Consider the following 17,336-nt stretch of genomic DNA (forward strand, 5'->3'; position numbering starts at 1 on the left):
CATTTAAAGATTCATTTACTGATCTTGACCACTTATGTGAGGTAATTGAACTTCTTGCGACACTGCAGCCAGGTCCTCTGGACTTCACTTTTGGCATTGACCTCCAAGGCTATCTGCTCCCATTACTTTTTGAGTGCATGTCGGGAGGACCTCCCGGCCCCATGTGGATAGAGGAAATCTCAGACACTTTCCACTACCTCCACCAAGGCCTCTTGTGCAGAGTCCAAAAATCTTTGAGCCTGTTCTCTAATGTTGTGCCATTCTACACTGTTCCCATGTCATATTCACTTCCTGTATGACTGCCAGCCACATTGCATCACCACTTTAAGCAGTGCAGACTAGTGTTAAGTGGTGCTAGGAAGTTATGATTTAGGGCCCCATGCTGATGAATGCAGCTAATTTACAGCACAGTTAGCACTGGCTGCATGCAGCAATCATTAAAATGAGCATGCAGCACAAAGTTGGCATGCTGTCTGTATTACATTGAACAGGCATTGGTTAATTGTGCATCACAATACCCATCCCTGTTTTCAGGAGCTTTAAGTCCCTAAGTGTTTATGAAGACCCAATGATATGTATTCATTTAAAAATTTTTCATGTTTTGATAACTAGCTAACTTTAAAATAGTATCACTAAAGAATCATGGAAAATGGCAGAATTACCTGTTATTGATCTCCCTGAGGAGTATTGGAACCTCTACCTCATGTTTTGTTACTATTCCAAATGAAGCTTTCACTGCCACAGAGTCCGATCCATCAATATTAAATCCAACATCATGAATAATATGATTTCCAAGTTTCCCATTTAGGGAAACATCTGACTTATCTTCATAATTGAGCAGCTGATATGAAGAGACGCCTATTAAATAGGAAACAAATGCCTGATTATTTTTGTTATCTTTACCAGTCATATTTTCAACATAAATTCACATTTATTTTAGCACATAAATGTTGTAATTTACTGATGTAAATTAATATATGAAACTCAGAACTAGATTATGGATTACTCCTGTTAAATTAACAATCCCTAATTGTGATAATTCACTTATAGCAATCCATTTGATTAAGAGGAAGAAGGCAATGAATTTGAATAAGAAGCATGATTTCCGTAATAAAAGATGAATAGCTTTCTGAAATTTTGTGGTCATAAGTATAACCTATATTAACATTGTAAGAGTGTAAGAGTCTGGCATAGAAAGGTTTAACATAGGACTAGGTACAGTACCTCCCACACTGTGATGTAAAGGGACACACGATCCGAGTCGAGAGGGCAGACTTGTACTTATATTTCACCTTTCTCCTAACTATACTCAGTTCTGCCGAAGCGTCATGAAGACTCGAAACGTTAACTGATTTCTTCTCCACTGATGCTGCTAGACCTGCTGAGTTTTTCCAGGTAATTCTGTTTTTGTTTTGGATTTCCAGCATCCGCAGTAGCTTTTAGCTTTTTGTTTGTACTGGACATACACGTGTGTAGAGGCAGCATGGAGACAGCTCCTAGCTTAGACCTTATACAGTATATTTGTATGTAGTTACTAGTAGTTAATAAACTCTTACTGTTAAACTATTCTAGACTCAGAACCTCTTCATGAGACCTACCAAATCATACACAACAGCTTACAACAATTAAATTCTAAAAATGATAAGCAACTAGTAAAAAAACCTTAACAAAAATAAAAATACCTGGAAAAACTCAGCAGGTCTGGCAGCATCTGCGGAGAGGAGCACAGTTAACGTTTCGAGTCTGTATGACTCTTCAACAGAACTAAGTAAAAATAGAAAAGAGGTGAAATATAAGCTGGTTTAACACGGGGGTTAGAGCTGGATAGAGGGCCAGTGATAGGTGGAGATAGCCAAAAGATGTCATAGACAAAAGGACAAAGAGGTGTTGAAGGTGGTGATATTATCTAAGGAATGTGCTAATTAAGGGTAGAAAGCAGGACAAGCAAGGTACAGATAGCCCTAGTGGGGGTGGGGTGGGGTGAAGGGAAGGGATCGAAATAGGCTGAAAGGTAGAGATAAAACAATGGATGGAAATACATTTAAAAATAATGGAAATAGGTGGGAAAAGAAAAATCTATATAAATTATTGGAAAAAAAGGGGGGGGAATTGGAAAGGAGGTGGGGATGGAGGAGATAGTTCATGATCTAAAATTGTTGAACTCAATATTCAGTCCGGAAGGCTGTAAAGTGCCTAGTCGGAAGATGAGGTGCTGCTCCTCCAGTTTGCGTTGAGCTTCACTGGAACAATGCAGCAGGCCAAGGACGGACATGTGGGTATGAGAGCAGGGTGGGGAGTTGAAATGGCAAGCGACAGGGAGGTCTGGGTCATGCTTGCGGACAGACTGAATGTGTTCTGCAAAGCAGTCACCCAGTCTGCATTTGGTCTCTCCAATGTAGAGGAAACCGCATTGGGAGCAATGAATGCAGTAGACTAAATTGAGGGAAGTGCAAGTGAAATGCTGTTTCACTTGAAAGGAGTGTTTGGGCCCTTGGACGGTGAGGAGAGGGGAAGTAAAGGGGCAGGTGTTGCACCTTCTGCGGTTGCATGGGAAGGTGCCGTGGGTGGGGGTTGAGGTGAAGGGGGTGATGGAGGAGTGGACCAGGGTGTCCCGGCGGGAACGATCCCCATGGAATGCTGCCAAGGGGGGTGAAGGGAAGATGTGTTTGGTGGTGGCATCATGCTGGAGTTGGCGGAAATGGCGGAGGATGATCCTTTGAATGCGGAGGCTGGTGGGGCGATAAGTGAGGACAAGGGGGACCCTATCATGGTTCTGGGATGGAGAGGAAGGTGTGAGGGCAGATGCACGGGAGATGGGCCGGACAAAGTTGAGGGCCCTGTCAACCACCGTGGGTGGAAAACCTCGGTTAAGGAAGAAGGAAGACATGTCAGAGGAACTGTTTTTGAAAGTGGCATCATCAGAACAGATGCAACGGAGGCGAAGGAACAGAGGGAATGGGATGGAGTCCTTACAGGAAGCGGGGTGTGAGGAGCTGTAGTCGAGGTAGCTGTGGGAGTCAGTAGGCTTGTAAAGAATATTGGTGGACAGTCTACCACCAGAAATTGAGACAGACAGGTCAAGGAAGGGAAGGGAAGTGTCAGAGATGGACCATGTGAAAATGATGGAGGGGTGGAAATTGGAAGCAAAATTAATAAATTTTCCAGGTCCAGACGAGAGCATGAAGCAGCACCGAAGCAACCATCGATGTACCGGAGAAAGAGTTGTGGGAGGGGGCCAGAGTAGGACTGGAACAAGGAATGTTCCACATACCCCATAAAGAGACAGGCATAACTGGGGCCCATGCGGGTACCCATAGCCACACCTTTTATTTGGAGGAAGTGAGAGGAGTTTAAGGAGAAATTGTTCAGTGTGAGAACAAATTCAGCCAGACGGAGGAGAGTAGTGGTGGATGGGGATTGTTCGGGCCTCTGTTCGAGGAAGAAGCGGAGAGCCATCAGACCATCCCGGTGGGGGATGGAGGTGTAGAGGGATTGGACGTCCATGGTGAAGAGGAGGCGGTTGGGGCCAGGGAACTGGAAATTGTTGATATGATGTAGGGTGTCAGAGGAATCACGGATGTAGGTGGGAAGGGACTAGACAAGGGGAGAGAGAATGGAGTCAAGTTAGCAAGAAATGAGTTCCGTGGGGCAGGAACAGGCTGACACGATCAGTCTGCCGGGACAGTCCTGTTTGTGGGTTTTGGGTAGGAGGTAGAAGCGGGCCGTCCGAGGTTGGGAGACTATCAGGTTGGAAGCTGTGGAAGGAAGATTTCCAGAGGAGATGAGGTCAGTAACAGTCCTGGAAACAATGGCTTGATGGTGGGTTCATGGTCCAGGGGGAGGTAGGAGGAAGTGTCTGCAAGTTGGCACTCAGCCTCTGCGAGGTAGAGGTCAGTGCGCCAGACAATAACAGCACCACCCTTGTCAGCAAGTTTAATGACAATGTCAGGCTTGGACCTGAGAGAACGGAGTGCAGTAGGTTCAGAGGGAGACAGGTTAGAGTGGGTGAGAGGAGCATAGAATTGAGACGACTAATGTCACACCGACAGTTCTCAATGAAAAGATCAAGAGAAGGTAAGAATCCAGAGGGAGGGGTCCAGGTGGAGGGAGAATATTGGAGGCGGCTAAAAGGATCCATTGAACGGGGAGAGGACTCCTGCCCAAAGAACTGAGCACGGAGACGAAGGCAGCGGAAGAAGAGTTCAGCATCGTGCCGAGCCCGAAATTGAGCCCCACCCCCTTTCCGATCCCCCCCTTTTTTTCCAATTTATATAGATTTTTCTTTTCCCACCTATTTCCATTATTTTTAAATGTATTTCCATCCATTGTTTTATCTCTACCTTTTAGCCTATTTCGATCCCTTCCCTTCACCCCACCCCACCCCCACCAGGGCTATCGGTACCTTGCTTGTCCTGCTTTCTACCCTTAATTAGCACATTCCTTAGATAACACCTCTTCGTCCTTTTGTCTCTATGACATCTTTTGGCTATCTCCATGTATCACTGGCCCTCTATCCAGTTCTAACCCCCACCTTAAACCAGCTTATATTTCACCTCTTTTCTATTTTTACTTAGTTCTGTTGAAGAGTCATACAGACTCGAAACGTTAACTGTGCTCCTCTCCGCAGATGCCGCCAACCCTGCTGAGTTTTTCCAGGTATTTTTATTTTTGTTTTGGATTTCCAGCATCCGCAGTTTTTTGCTTTTATCTTAGTGTTTAAATGATTGTCACTTCTCTTCCAGGAATGCTTACCTTGAAGAAGTATTGCTCTGCTCTCCGACAGGATTTCCGTATATCTCTTTTGCCTTGTTCACCTTCATTGCTTTCCATTTCTCTCCTGGCGTTTGACAAGGTGTTTACTAAAACCCGCTTTCGCAGCCATATTTCCTTCCTCAGTGACTGTCTCCGTCTCCGACTTACCCCACGTGGATTTCAACTGAAGTTCCATCCCTCATGTTTCGAACCCACCCAGGATTACAGGTATCTCCGGGATATAAAACGTTTCTCGGACTGCTGTTCCCGTCGCATTCTGAGATCCACACTCAGTGCCATGCACCGCCATATGAACACACTCGACCTCTCCCTCCAGTAGCACCACCGCACCCTATTTCTAAGCTGCGCGTGTCCCCAGTTTCATTTTATTCTTTGTCTCATCCGACGCCTCAACAAGAAACTTTGTCTCTTTCTTTCAAGTGCTAAGGAACGCAAGCTCCAACAACTCATTGACACCAATGCCCATCCAGGACCCTCCACCCCTGCCTGTCCCTCCGTCCCCAACCCATCTTCCAATCCTAGCCCCAGCCGTGTATTCACCATACCCCACTGACCTTCCCCTCTCCGACGCTGAACGTTCAGTGCTCAGTTAAGGACTAGTTTCATACCCTTATGCCTTCATCTCAATGAATTTCGGGCTCAGCACGATGCTGAACTCTTCTGCCGCTGCCTTTGACTCCGTTCTCACTTCTTTGGGCAGGAGTCCTCTCCCCATTCAACGGATCCTTTTACCTGCCTCCAATATTCTCCCTCCACCTGGACCCCTCCCTCTGGATTCTTACCTTCTCTTGATCTTTTCATTGAGAACTGTCGGCGTGACATTCGTCGTCTCAATTCTATGCTCCTCTCACCCACTCTAACCTGTCTCCCTCTGAACCTACTGCACTCCGTTCTCTCAGGTCCAAGCCTGACATTGTCATCAAACTTGCTGACAAGGGTGGTGCTGTTATTGTCTGGCGCACTGACCTCTACCTCGCAGAGGCTGAGTGCCAACTTGCAGACACTTCCTCCTACCTCCCCCTGGACCATGAACCCACCATCAAGCCATTGTTTCCAGGACTGTTACTGACCTCATCTCCTCTGGAAATCTTCCTTCCACAGCTTCCAAACTGATAGTCTCCCAACCTCGGACGGCCTGCTCCTACTCAAAACCCACAAACAAGACTGTCCCGGCAGACCGATCGTGTCAGCCTGTTCCTGCCCCATGGAACTCATTACTTGCTAACTTGACTCCATTCTCTCTCCCCTTGTCTAGTCCCTTCCCACCTACATCCGTGATTCCTCTGACACCCTACATCATATCAACAATTTCCAGTTCCCTGGCCCCAACCGCCTCCTGTTCACCATGGACATCTAATCCCTCTACATCTCCATCCCCTACCGGGATGGTCTGATGGCTCTCCGCTTCTTCCTCGAACAGAGGCCCGAACAATCCCCATCCACCACTACTCTCCTCCGCCTGGCTGAACTTGTTCTCACACTGAACAATTTCTCCTTAAACTCCTCTCACTTCCTCCAAATAAAAGGTGTGGCTATGGGTATCCGCATGGGCCCCAGTTATGCCTGTCTCTTTATGGGGTATGTGGGATATTCCTTGTTCCAGTCCTACTTTGGCCCCCTCCCACAACTCTTTCTCCGGTACATCGATGATTGCTTCGGTGCTGCTTCATGCTCTTGTCTGGACCTGGAAAAATTTATTAATTTTGCTTCCAATTTCCACCCCTCCATCATTTTCACATGGTCCATCTCTGACACTTCCCTTCCCTTCCTTGACCTGTCTGTCTCAATTTCTGGTGGTAGACTGTCCACCAATATTCTTTACAAGCCTACTGACTCCCACAGCTACCTCGACTACAGCTCCTCACACCCCGTTTCCTGTAAGGACTCCATCCCATTCCTTCTGTTCCTTCGCCTCCGTCGCATCTGTTCTGATGATGCCACTTTCAAAAACAGTTCCTCTGACATGTCTTCCTTCTTCCTTAACCAAGGTTTTCCACCCACGGTGTCCGGCCCATCTCCCGCGCATCCGACCTCACTCCTTCCTCTCCCTCCCAGAAACATGATAGGGTCCCCCTTGTCCTCATTTATCATCCCACCAGCCTCTGCATTCAAAGGATCATCCTCTGCCATTTCCGCCAACTCCAGCATGATCCAACTACCAAACACATCTTCCCTTCACCCGCCTTGGCAGCATTCCGCAGGGATCGTTCCCTCCGGGACACCCTGGTCCACTCCTCCATTACCCCCTACACCTCAACCCCCTCCCACAGCACCTTTCCATGCAACCGCAGAAGGTGCATCACCTGCCCCTTTACTTCCCCTCTCCTCACCGTCCAAGGGCCCAAACACTCCTTTCAAGTGAAGCAGCATTTCACTTGCACTTCCCTCAATTTAGTCCACTGCGTTCATTGCTCCCAATGCGGTTTCCTCTACATTGGAGAGACCAAACGCAGACTGGGTGACCGCTTTGCAGAACACGTTCGGTCTGTCTGCAAGCATGACCCAGACCTCCCTGTCGCTTGCCATTTCAACACTCCACCCTGTTCTCATGCCCACATGTCCGTCCTTGGCCTGCTGCATTGTTCCAGTGAAGCTCAATGCAAACTGGAGGAACAGCACCTCATCTTCCGACTAGGCACTTTACAGCCTTCCGGACTGAATATTGAGTTCAACAATTTTAGATCATGAACTATCTCCTCCATCCCCACCCCCTTTCCAATCCCCCCCCCTTTTTTTCCAATAATTTATATAGATTTTTCTTTTCCCACCCATTTCCATTATTTTTAAATGTGTTTCCATCCATTGTTTTATTTCTACCTTTTAGCCTATTTCGATCCCTTCCCTTCACCTCACCCCAACCCCACTAGGGCTATCTGTACCTTGCTTGTCCTGCTTTCTACCCTTAATTAGCACATTCCTTCAACACCTCTTTATCCTTTTGCCTATGACATCTTTTGGCTATCTCCACCTATCACTGGCCCTCTATCCAGCTCTAACCGCCCCCCCACCTTAAACCAGCTTATATTTCACCTCTTTTCTATTTTTACTTAGTTCTGTTGAAGGGTCATTCGGACTCGAAATGTTAACTGTGTTCCTCTCCGCAGATGCTGCCAGACCTGCAGAGTTTTTCCAGGTATTTTTATTTTTGTTTTGGATTTCCAGCATCCGCAATTTTTTGCTTTTATCTTAGTAAAAAGCCTTCACTGTAATGTTGCTACAATGAAACATAAAGCCTGGGATATAAAAGAAATCATGAGCCAACAAATTATTCACAAAATGGTACCCAAATAAAAAACTTTTAACAGAGAATTTTGCATAGGTTTCCATAACAAAATGTAACATATTGTACAGGAGTAGAGACATTGGCTGGAATCTTGCACCCTCCCCCATGGAGACCGTGGTTGGGAAGTGCCATTTAATCAGGAAGATAGGAAGGTGGCGAGACTGGTGATGGTGTGTGGGGGTGAGGGTGAGTAGGAATCCTGAGACTGCAAGTAAGACAAACACACACACACTTACCCATCGCTGCCACACTCGCCCCTCCCGCTTTTGCCCCTCTCCTCCCTCCCTCCCTCCCCCTCCCGCCCTCACCCCCCACCCATGCCCCTCCCTCCCTCCCTCTCTCCAACACTCCCTCCCTCTCCATCCCCCATCCTTCCTGCACTTGACACTCCCTCTCACACTCACCCCTCCCTCCCGCACTCGCTCCACCCTCCCGCACTCGACCCTTCGCCTCCCTCCCACACTCGACCCTTGCCCCTCCCTCCTGCACTCAACCCATGCCCCTCCCTCCCGCCTTCAACCCTTGCCGCTCCCCCCGCACATACCCCCACGCCTCACCCTCCCGCACACGCCCCTCCCTTCCACACACGCCCCTCACCCTTCCCTTCTGCACATGCCCCTCCCTTCCGCACACACCCCTCGCCCTTCCCTCCCGCACTTGCCCCTTAACCTTCCCTCCCACGCTCACCCCTCCCTCCCGCACTCGCCCCTCCCTTCAAATGGTGATCATGTAACCATTGTTGATAGTCCTAAAGAACCATCTGGTACACTAATGTCTCTCAGGGAATGTAATCTGCTGTCCTTACCTGATCTGGCCTATATTTAACTCCAGACCCATCGTAATGTGATTGACTCTTAAATTCTCTCTCAAATAGCCTAACAAGCCACTCAGTTGAATCAATCTTACAGAAAAGTCGATAAGGGATGAAACAGGATGAACTGCCTGGCTTCGACCTAGGCACCAGAAACGACATTGGTTTACTGTTATGGCACAGCGGATGGTAAATGCTGAGCTGCTCAAGTCCCAGAGGGAAACTTGAAACAGTTGCCACAACTGATTTGCAATTTGCATTTTATTTTGAGATGCGTGCCTTGAATTCAGTTGTAACAAGTGAATCAAGACTTAGAGGATTTTTACAAAACTAAACTAAACATTTATTAATAGAAGAAAAGATTTTTAGCACATACATTGGTCTACAAATTACTACTATAACAACTCCTAAATTCCCTAATTATTCTGGCTCCCAATTACACTTCCGTTAATGCAACAGTAAAACCAAATAGATTTAAACAGACCCAGGCAAAGCACACAATACCCTGGACAGTGATACTCCAAGTGAGCTTTCTTAGTTTCGGTTCCTGAGACAGCAACTTGATGTACAGAGGCTGGAGGCTTTTCACACTTATGTTAGATCTTAGAATGTCTTCTCCATTACGCACAACCTCACCTCCTTTATACATGTTTCTCCCTTTTAATGCAAATTCCACTATTCTCATATTTTGCAACTTTACTTTTCTCATAAAATTAGTATGATGAAAAGATTTATATTATCAGCAACCTTCGGGAAAAATAAATACACTGTTTGGCTTAGTTTCTTATGGCTAGGTGTAACATCTTACCATCTCTTTGAATTTCAAACTAACCTAATTTATCTAAAAATACAAATGTTCTTCACACCTCACATTCTAAAACTTCAGCCATATTTACGTATTTAGCATTTCTAACCTAGCTTCTCTTTTGATGAGTCAAGGCCTCCAGACCAGCTGTCTCCAATTCAATTAAATCCCCCCACACACACATACACAGAGAGAAACTAATCCAAACCCCACTATTAACCCACTTTTACAATAAAGCACAATAATATTATGAGAATTATTATATTTTCATGACAATCACCCAACCCTGTCAACCCTGCAAGGTCTTCTTTACTAACACCTGACCTTTGTGCCAAAATTGTGACTAGTCAAGCAACAGCCTGACATACTCACGGAATCATACCTTACAGACAATGTCCCAGACACGAGATATCCAGGGATAGTGATGGTGGTGTCCCAGTGGTCTGCGGCAGGTCGTGAGGGGACCAACAAGAGGGAAAAAGCTACTTGACCTTGTCTTCACCAATCTACCTGTCGCAGATGCACCTGTCCATGATAGTACCAGTAGGAGTGACCAACACACAGTTCTTGTGAAGGTGAAGTCCCATGTTCACTTGAGGATACTGGCACTACCACATTACTAAATGGGATAGATTTCGAACAGATCTCGCAGATCAAAACTGGGCATTCATGAGGTGCTTGGTCCACCAGCAGCAGAATTGTATTCAACTACAATGTGTACCCTTATAGCCTAGCATATCCCCCACTCTGTCATTAGCATCAAGCCAGGGGATCGACCCTGGTTCAAAGAAGAGTGCAGGAGAGCATGCTTGGAACAGCACTAGGCATACCTGAAAATGAGGTGTTAACCTGGTGAAGCTATAACATAGGACCACTTGCGTGCCAAAGAGCATAAGCAGCAAGCAATAGACAGAGCTAAGTGATCCCATAACCAACAGATCGGATCTAAGCTGTGCAGTCCTGCCACATCCAGTCATGCATGGTGATGGTGGACAATTAAACAACACACTGGAGGAGGCTGCACAAATATCTTCATCCTCAATGATGGAGGAACCCAGCACATCAGTGCACAAGACAAGGCAGAAGCATTCACAACCATCTTCAACCAGAAGTGCCGTGTTGATGATCTGTCTTGGCCTCCTCCTGAGGTCCCCAACATCACAGATGCCAATCTTCAGCCAATTTGATTCACTCCACTTGATATCAAGAAATGGCTGAAGGCATTGGATACTGCAAAGTTTATGAGCTCTGACAACATACCGGCAATAATAATGAAGACTTGTACTCCAGAACTAGCCACGTCCCTAGCCAAGCTGTTCCAATACAGCTACAACACTGGAATCAACCTGGCAATGTGGAAAATTGCCTCAGTATGTCCTGTCCACAAAAAGCAGGACAAATCTAATCCAGCCAATTACCACCCATCAGTCTACTCTCGATCATCAGCAAAGTGATGGAAGGGGTCGTCAGCAGTGTTATCAAGTGGCGCTTACACAGCAATAGTCTGCTCACTGATGCTCAATTTGGGTTCTCCCCAGGGCCGCTCAGCTCCTGATCTCATTACAGCCTTTCTCCAAACATGGACAAAAGAGCTAAACTCAAGGGGTGAGGTGAGAGTGATTGCCTTTGACATCAAGGCAGCATTTGACCAAGTGTGGCATCAAGGAGCCCTAGTATTACTGGTGTCAATGGGAATCAGCGGGAATACTCTCCACTGGTTGGAGTCATACCTAGCACAAAAAGAAGATGGTTGTAATTGTTGGAGGTCAATCATCTCAGTTCTGGGACATCACTGCAGGAGTTCCTCTGGGTAGTGTCCTAGTCTCAACCATCTTCAGCTGCTTCATCAATGACCTTGTGGTGAGAAGTGAAGATCTTCATTGATGATTGCACAATATTCAGCATCATTAACAATTCCTCACATTACTGAAACAGTCAGTGTGCATATGCAGCAAGACCTGGACAACATTCAATTTTGGGCTGATAAGTGGCAAGTAACATTTGAGCCATTCAAGTGCCAGGCAATGACCATCTCCAACAAGAGAGAATTGAACCGCCTCTCTTGATATACAGAGGCATTACCATCACTGAATCCCTCACTATCAACATCCTGAGGATTACCATTGACCAGAAACTGAACTGGACCAGCCATATAAATACTGTGGCCACAAGAGCAAGTCAGAGGCTGGGAATTTTGCAGCAAGTAACTCATCTCCTGACTCCCCAAATCTGTCCACAATCTACAAGGCACAAATCAGGAGTGTGATGGAATACTCTCCACTTGCCTGGATGAGTGCAGCTCCAACAACACCCAAGAAACTCAACATCATCCAGGACAAAGCAGCCACTTGACTGGCACCCCATCCAGCACCTTAAACATTCACTCTCTCCAGCACCAATACACAGTGGCAGCAGTGTGTACCATCTACAAGATGCACTGCAGCAACTCACCAAGGCTCCTTCGACAGCACGTGCCAAATCCACAACCTTTACCACCTAGAAGGACAAGGGCAGCAGATGCATGGGAACACTACCACCTGCAAGCCCCCCTCAAACAATATACCATCTTGACTTGGAAATATCTCATATTCCTCCATTGTCGCTGGGTCAAAATCCTGGAATTCTCTCCCTAACAGCACTGTGGGTGTACATACACCGCATGGACTGCAGGGATTCAAGAAGGCAGCTCACTACCACCTTTAAGGACATTTAGGGACAGGCAATAAATGTTGCCCTAGCCAGCGATGTCCACATCCAGTGAAAGAATAAATAAAAACAAAAACTCGTGCAGGGTTGCTTGTGGGTCCAATGAGGTGGAGGGGGCGGGGGGGTGACCTTGTTCAAAGGCACAGTGCCTGATTGAGGAACCTAGCATTGGGAAGTGGGGAAAGATGGGGAGTCGCCCGCTCAAAGCCATCCGCTTGCTCTTGGTGCCTTTCGCTCTACCCCGCAGCCCCCCTCCATTCCTTACCTGTGGCCTGGGATCCAATGACAATCCGAGGACTTGGGTGAGTGTGTTGTACCTGCAGCAGTCACACCTTCCCTGGCGGCTCTGCTGTTCAATACAGCTGCAGGCCCCTGATTGGCCAGCTGGTCTTGGTCGGTGGGATTTCCACCCCACGGTCCTTGATCCTGGGGAAAGGCCTGCTACTGGCCTGTCAAATGCTCGAATGGCACAATTTGTAGTCAACCTTCCCAGAAAGAGACAATGCAGGGGCTCTTGCCAGCTCTTCAGCCAATGACTGAGATCCCTGTCACTTGCATTAGATTCCAGCCATAGACTAAAACAAGATGAATGGAAATTAGTTCAACCCTGTTAGAATAAGTAGGCCCAAGGCTCGATAAACTTGAGTCTTACTTTAATAAGTCCAGCAAGCTTTGGCCGCCCACCACAAATGCCCAGGAGATACACTGTTGAAGTGAGGATGAATGTCAGGCAATGGTCCTTTGATAAGACCTGGGAGGGAGGTTATGATTGGGAGGAGACCAAGCGAGAGCTGGCAACATTGTTGTGCACTCCTGCTCCTACTGTCTCCACATTAAGGTAAGTTTAAAAAAATTTTAAAGCAAAAAACATATTTATTCTTGAGTGGCCTCAAGCACATGAACCAGCTAGATCACTGCAGAACTGGAGACCCAGTTGGATCTTATGTAGTGCAAGCTGCCCCAAATTCTTGACTGATATTAGAAATGGGTTCTAAAACAGGCACTAAATTCTTTATTCATATATCCTAGGCTCAGACCCCTTGGGTGCCCAAACAAATATGACATCAAACGTGTTTCTGATGCATTTCAAGGGTAGAAAGTCAACCCCTAAATTGGGCCTCCATATCCCCAATTTCTGTCTGGAAATGAAGTGCAATGAGATCCTATTTCATGGCCGATAAATCGAAGAATGGCAATTTTAAAAAAAATTATTGGTTCATGCGATATGAGTGTCACTGGCAAGACGAGGATTTATTGCACATCACATCATTGCCCTTCAGAAGATGTTGCTGAGCTGCCTTCTTGAACTGCTGCTGTCCATGTGGTGTAGCTACAGCCACAGTGCTCTTAGGGAGGGGAATTTCAGGTCTTCAACCTGGCGACAGTGTTACAATCCTGTTAGGGATTGTTCACATTTAAAGAGAAATCCCAACACTCACTAATATAATCAACAGAACTACTCCGGAAGGTTCCAGATTTTCCAACAAACACAAACTTTTCTGTATTAAAAGAATTAAACGAAGTAAGTATCTTAACACTAAGTTATGACTGTGTATGCTATGCATTCAGTTTTACTCCTTACTTTCCCCAAACCTTTTCCTTATTGAACACATCAATCTTAAAGTTATTATTTCTGTAGGGACCGCCCATAATGCCACAGTCCTCTGGAAACTACCTTTATTCTCCTTGTTTCAGCTATTCTCAGAGGTAAAACTTTCATTTACCAACTCTTGACTGTGGATACTTCAATCGCTTGTTTTGGTTGCCTTCTCAATACTTCCAAGCTAATCTGATGGTTGCTTTCTTTTGCCACAAGGTGATTTTTTTCACTAGTGGCAAGCTGGAACAAATCTTCCAATTTCTGTTCCCTCATGTAGTCCAAACTGAGATTAAGCCATACATGCATTCCATGTGGTGAATGATGAAGTTAGCATTTTCTCTGCTTAATCTGCAAACCTAATTATCTGCCATTTACTTTGATTACCTTCTCTCAGTGTGCTGCACCACACAAAATACAGGTTGTAACTAAAACTCTCTCAGTAAACACCAGGATAAATTCAAACCAGAGAATCTTCCTAAACTCCACCCATCTCCATGATGATGTGGTATGCTCTGGGATGTCCTCAAACATACCTTTAGGTTAAGTATCCCTCATTTAAAATTCCTTACCCAATGGGACAAAACAGTAAAAACTGGGAAATAAGAGTACTGATCCGAACTGCCAGTTTGGACTCTCCCTTGTTGCGAGGATTGCAGACATCATGTCTCCATCTAAAGGCCCACAGATTGGTCATCCATGGTTTAAGTTTCGGCACCTGCTGTTTTATGGCTCTTACCATTCTACTCTGAACTCTTAAGTCAACATGGCCCAGCCTTTCGATAAACATGACCCATTCCTGTATTGTAATTAACTCAGGTTTGTTGGAGTTGCATTCACATCGGTTGTTTACCTGTTTTAAATTAGGTTTCAACCCAGTTCTCTACAGTTAAACTTCAATTCCTAAAGCCTCAAGTTATATTCTAAAACTTATAAATTATGCACTAAGTATTTCTAACAACAGTGATGGAACGGTGACATATTTCCAATTAAGCAAGGATGGTGTGTGACTTGGAGAGGAACTTGGTGGTGTTCTCATGCATCTGCTGTCTTTGTCCTTTTCAGTGGTAGAAATCAGGGGTTTGGAAGGTAAGGAGCCTTTGTGAGTTGCTGCAGTACATCTTGTAGATGGCACGCACTGCTGCGAATGTGCACCAGTGGTGGAGGGAGTGAATGTTTAAACTGATGGAAGGGATGTTGTTCAAGCTTTATCCTGGATGGTATCAAGCTTCGGGTGTTGCTGGAGCTGCACTCATCCAGGCAAGTATGGAGTTTTCCATCACATTCCTGACTTAGACCTTGTAGATTGTGGACAGGATTCAGGGAATCAGGAGATAAGTTACTCGCTGCAGAATTCCCAGCCCCTGACCTGTAGCCACAGTATTTATATGGCTGATCCAGTTAAGTTTCTGATCAATTGTAATCCCCAGGATATTGATGGTGGGGGATTTAGCACTGCTAATGCCATTGAATATCAAGGGAAGATGGTTAGCTTCTCTCTTGTTTGAGATGGTCACTGCCTGGCACTTAAGTGACAAGTGACATTCATGCCACATATTAGCCCAAGCCTGAATATTGTCCAGGACTTTCTGCATGGGGACGCAGACTGCTTCAGTATCTGAGGAGTTGTAAATGGTACTGAACATTGTGCAGATTATGAGTAAACATCCTCACTTCTCAATTATTTGGAGGGAAAGTCACTGATGATGATGGTTGGGAAAAATGCCCTAAGGAACTCCTGCAGCAATGTCCTGGGCCCGAGATAACTGGCCTTCAACAACCACACCATTTTCCTTCCAAATAACCATGACAAAAAAATAATTATAGAATAAGCAAGATGGCCAAATGGCTTTTCCTTGTATCTTAGTTACTGGGTATTCAACCTCACAAACATAGTACAAAATCACAAATTTCATTTGAAATCTGAGTAGAGTTTAAGCAGTACATTTAGTCATAAACTTATTTTATTGTAATTATGCTGTTTCCTGCAAAATGTCAAAAAAATTTCCCATAAGTAAAATAAACACATCACCTGCAGAAACCTCTTTTTCTCCAACAAGAATGTCCTTCAGAGTGAATGGTGTAGAGCTGTATTTCTTTCTTTTCCAGAATTTTTTTTTCCTCTTTGTGACTAGATTGAGTGGCTGATATCGGTCAGCCTCACTCAGACCAGGAACAGGTCTCAGTCTGCCTGTATCTCCAACCTGCTTCACAAAGTTCTTTGTAGCAGCAGCAAACATTTCTTACGAACAAAAACCTTATCTGGTTTATTACAGTTGTCTCACCCAAGAGAGATTAGATTCTGGAATTCTAAACAATCAAACTACTGCACAGAATCAAAAACAACTGAAATATAGTAACTTTGAAATTGTCAGCCATTTCAGTGGAACATCTCCTTGACTGTGCTGTATCTTTTTGCACGTCTATTGTGCTCAGGTTTATGAATAATAAACAAGCAGTTAACCTGATAGGGGTGTTTGTGACAATATCTATTGCAGTCACAAGTTTATTGTAATTATCTAATTATAATTTTGAGAATTAGCAAACCAAAAATCATTTTAATTATACATAGGTTTAAGTGTATAATTTGGTTATTGCTGAAATATCAAGGTATCTTTAAAACACAATTAATATTTTTTTAATTTAGGAAGTGTGAAAACAAATACTGTACTAAAATTCAGAACAAAATATGAATGTATTTGTTTCATATATTGCTGATATTATTGTTGCAATAAGGTAATAAGTACCTGGATCTGGATTAGAAATCTTTGAATCAAATCTTTTTGGTCAGAGATTTGCCAACTTTTATTTGGGAATACACAAAATGGAGGATGCAATAAGCAAGATCACCAAACATGGGGAGGAAAACAAAAAGAGGACTGATGATTTTCAAGTAAGGTTGAGGGATGAACTGCCACCAGAATGATAGCTTCTAAAGCTATCTGAAGCTCGATCATAACTTGCCATAATAAAATTACAGAATTACAATGAAGTAAAATAATTTTGAAGCTTAACAGTTTGGATGGTTCCTTAATCATGGCAAGTAACCCACAGAAAGCAAGAATCAAAGGGACACATGTGTGTGTATGTGTGTGTGCGTGTGTGTGTATATAGCATCTTTCGCAGGACAACCCAAAGCATTTTACAGCTAGTGAGTTACTTTTGAAGTGTAGTCAATGTTGTAATGTAGGAAATGTGGCAGTCAATTTGCACACAGCAAGATCCCACAAACAGCAATGTGATATTAATTGAGCGATAAATATTGGCCAGGACGCTGGGGCTAACTTCCCTGAGATGTAGGCATGGCCTTGGTTTAAGATCTCATCCAAAAGACAGCACCTTGGACAGTACAGCACTCCCT

At 45.0% G+C, this 17,336-nt stretch overlaps 1 protein-coding gene across 1 annotated transcript in view; it reads right to left on the reverse strand.

Moving 5' to 3' along the window:
- The window catches only part of pjvk (pejvakin), a 32,368-nt gene extending 16,153 nt beyond the window's left edge, over positions 1-16,215 (reverse strand). Inside the window, exons 1-2 of the mRNA XM_078551358.1 lie at positions 16,008-16,215; positions 663-858 (exon numbers count right to left, since the gene is read on the reverse strand). Of these exons, the coding sequence (XP_078407484.1) occupies positions 663-858; positions 16,008-16,215 (404 nt within the window). The remainder of the gene's footprint in view (positions 1-662; positions 859-16,007) is intronic.
- Positions 16,216-17,336: the final 1,121 nt, after the last annotated feature.

Source organism: Cetorhinus maximus, chromosome 11, assembly GCF_964194155.1.
Source record: "Cetorhinus maximus chromosome 11, sCetMax3.hap1.1, whole genome shotgun sequence".
Lineage (NCBI taxonomy): Eukaryota > Metazoa > Chordata > Chondrichthyes > Lamniformes > Cetorhinidae > Cetorhinus > Cetorhinus maximus.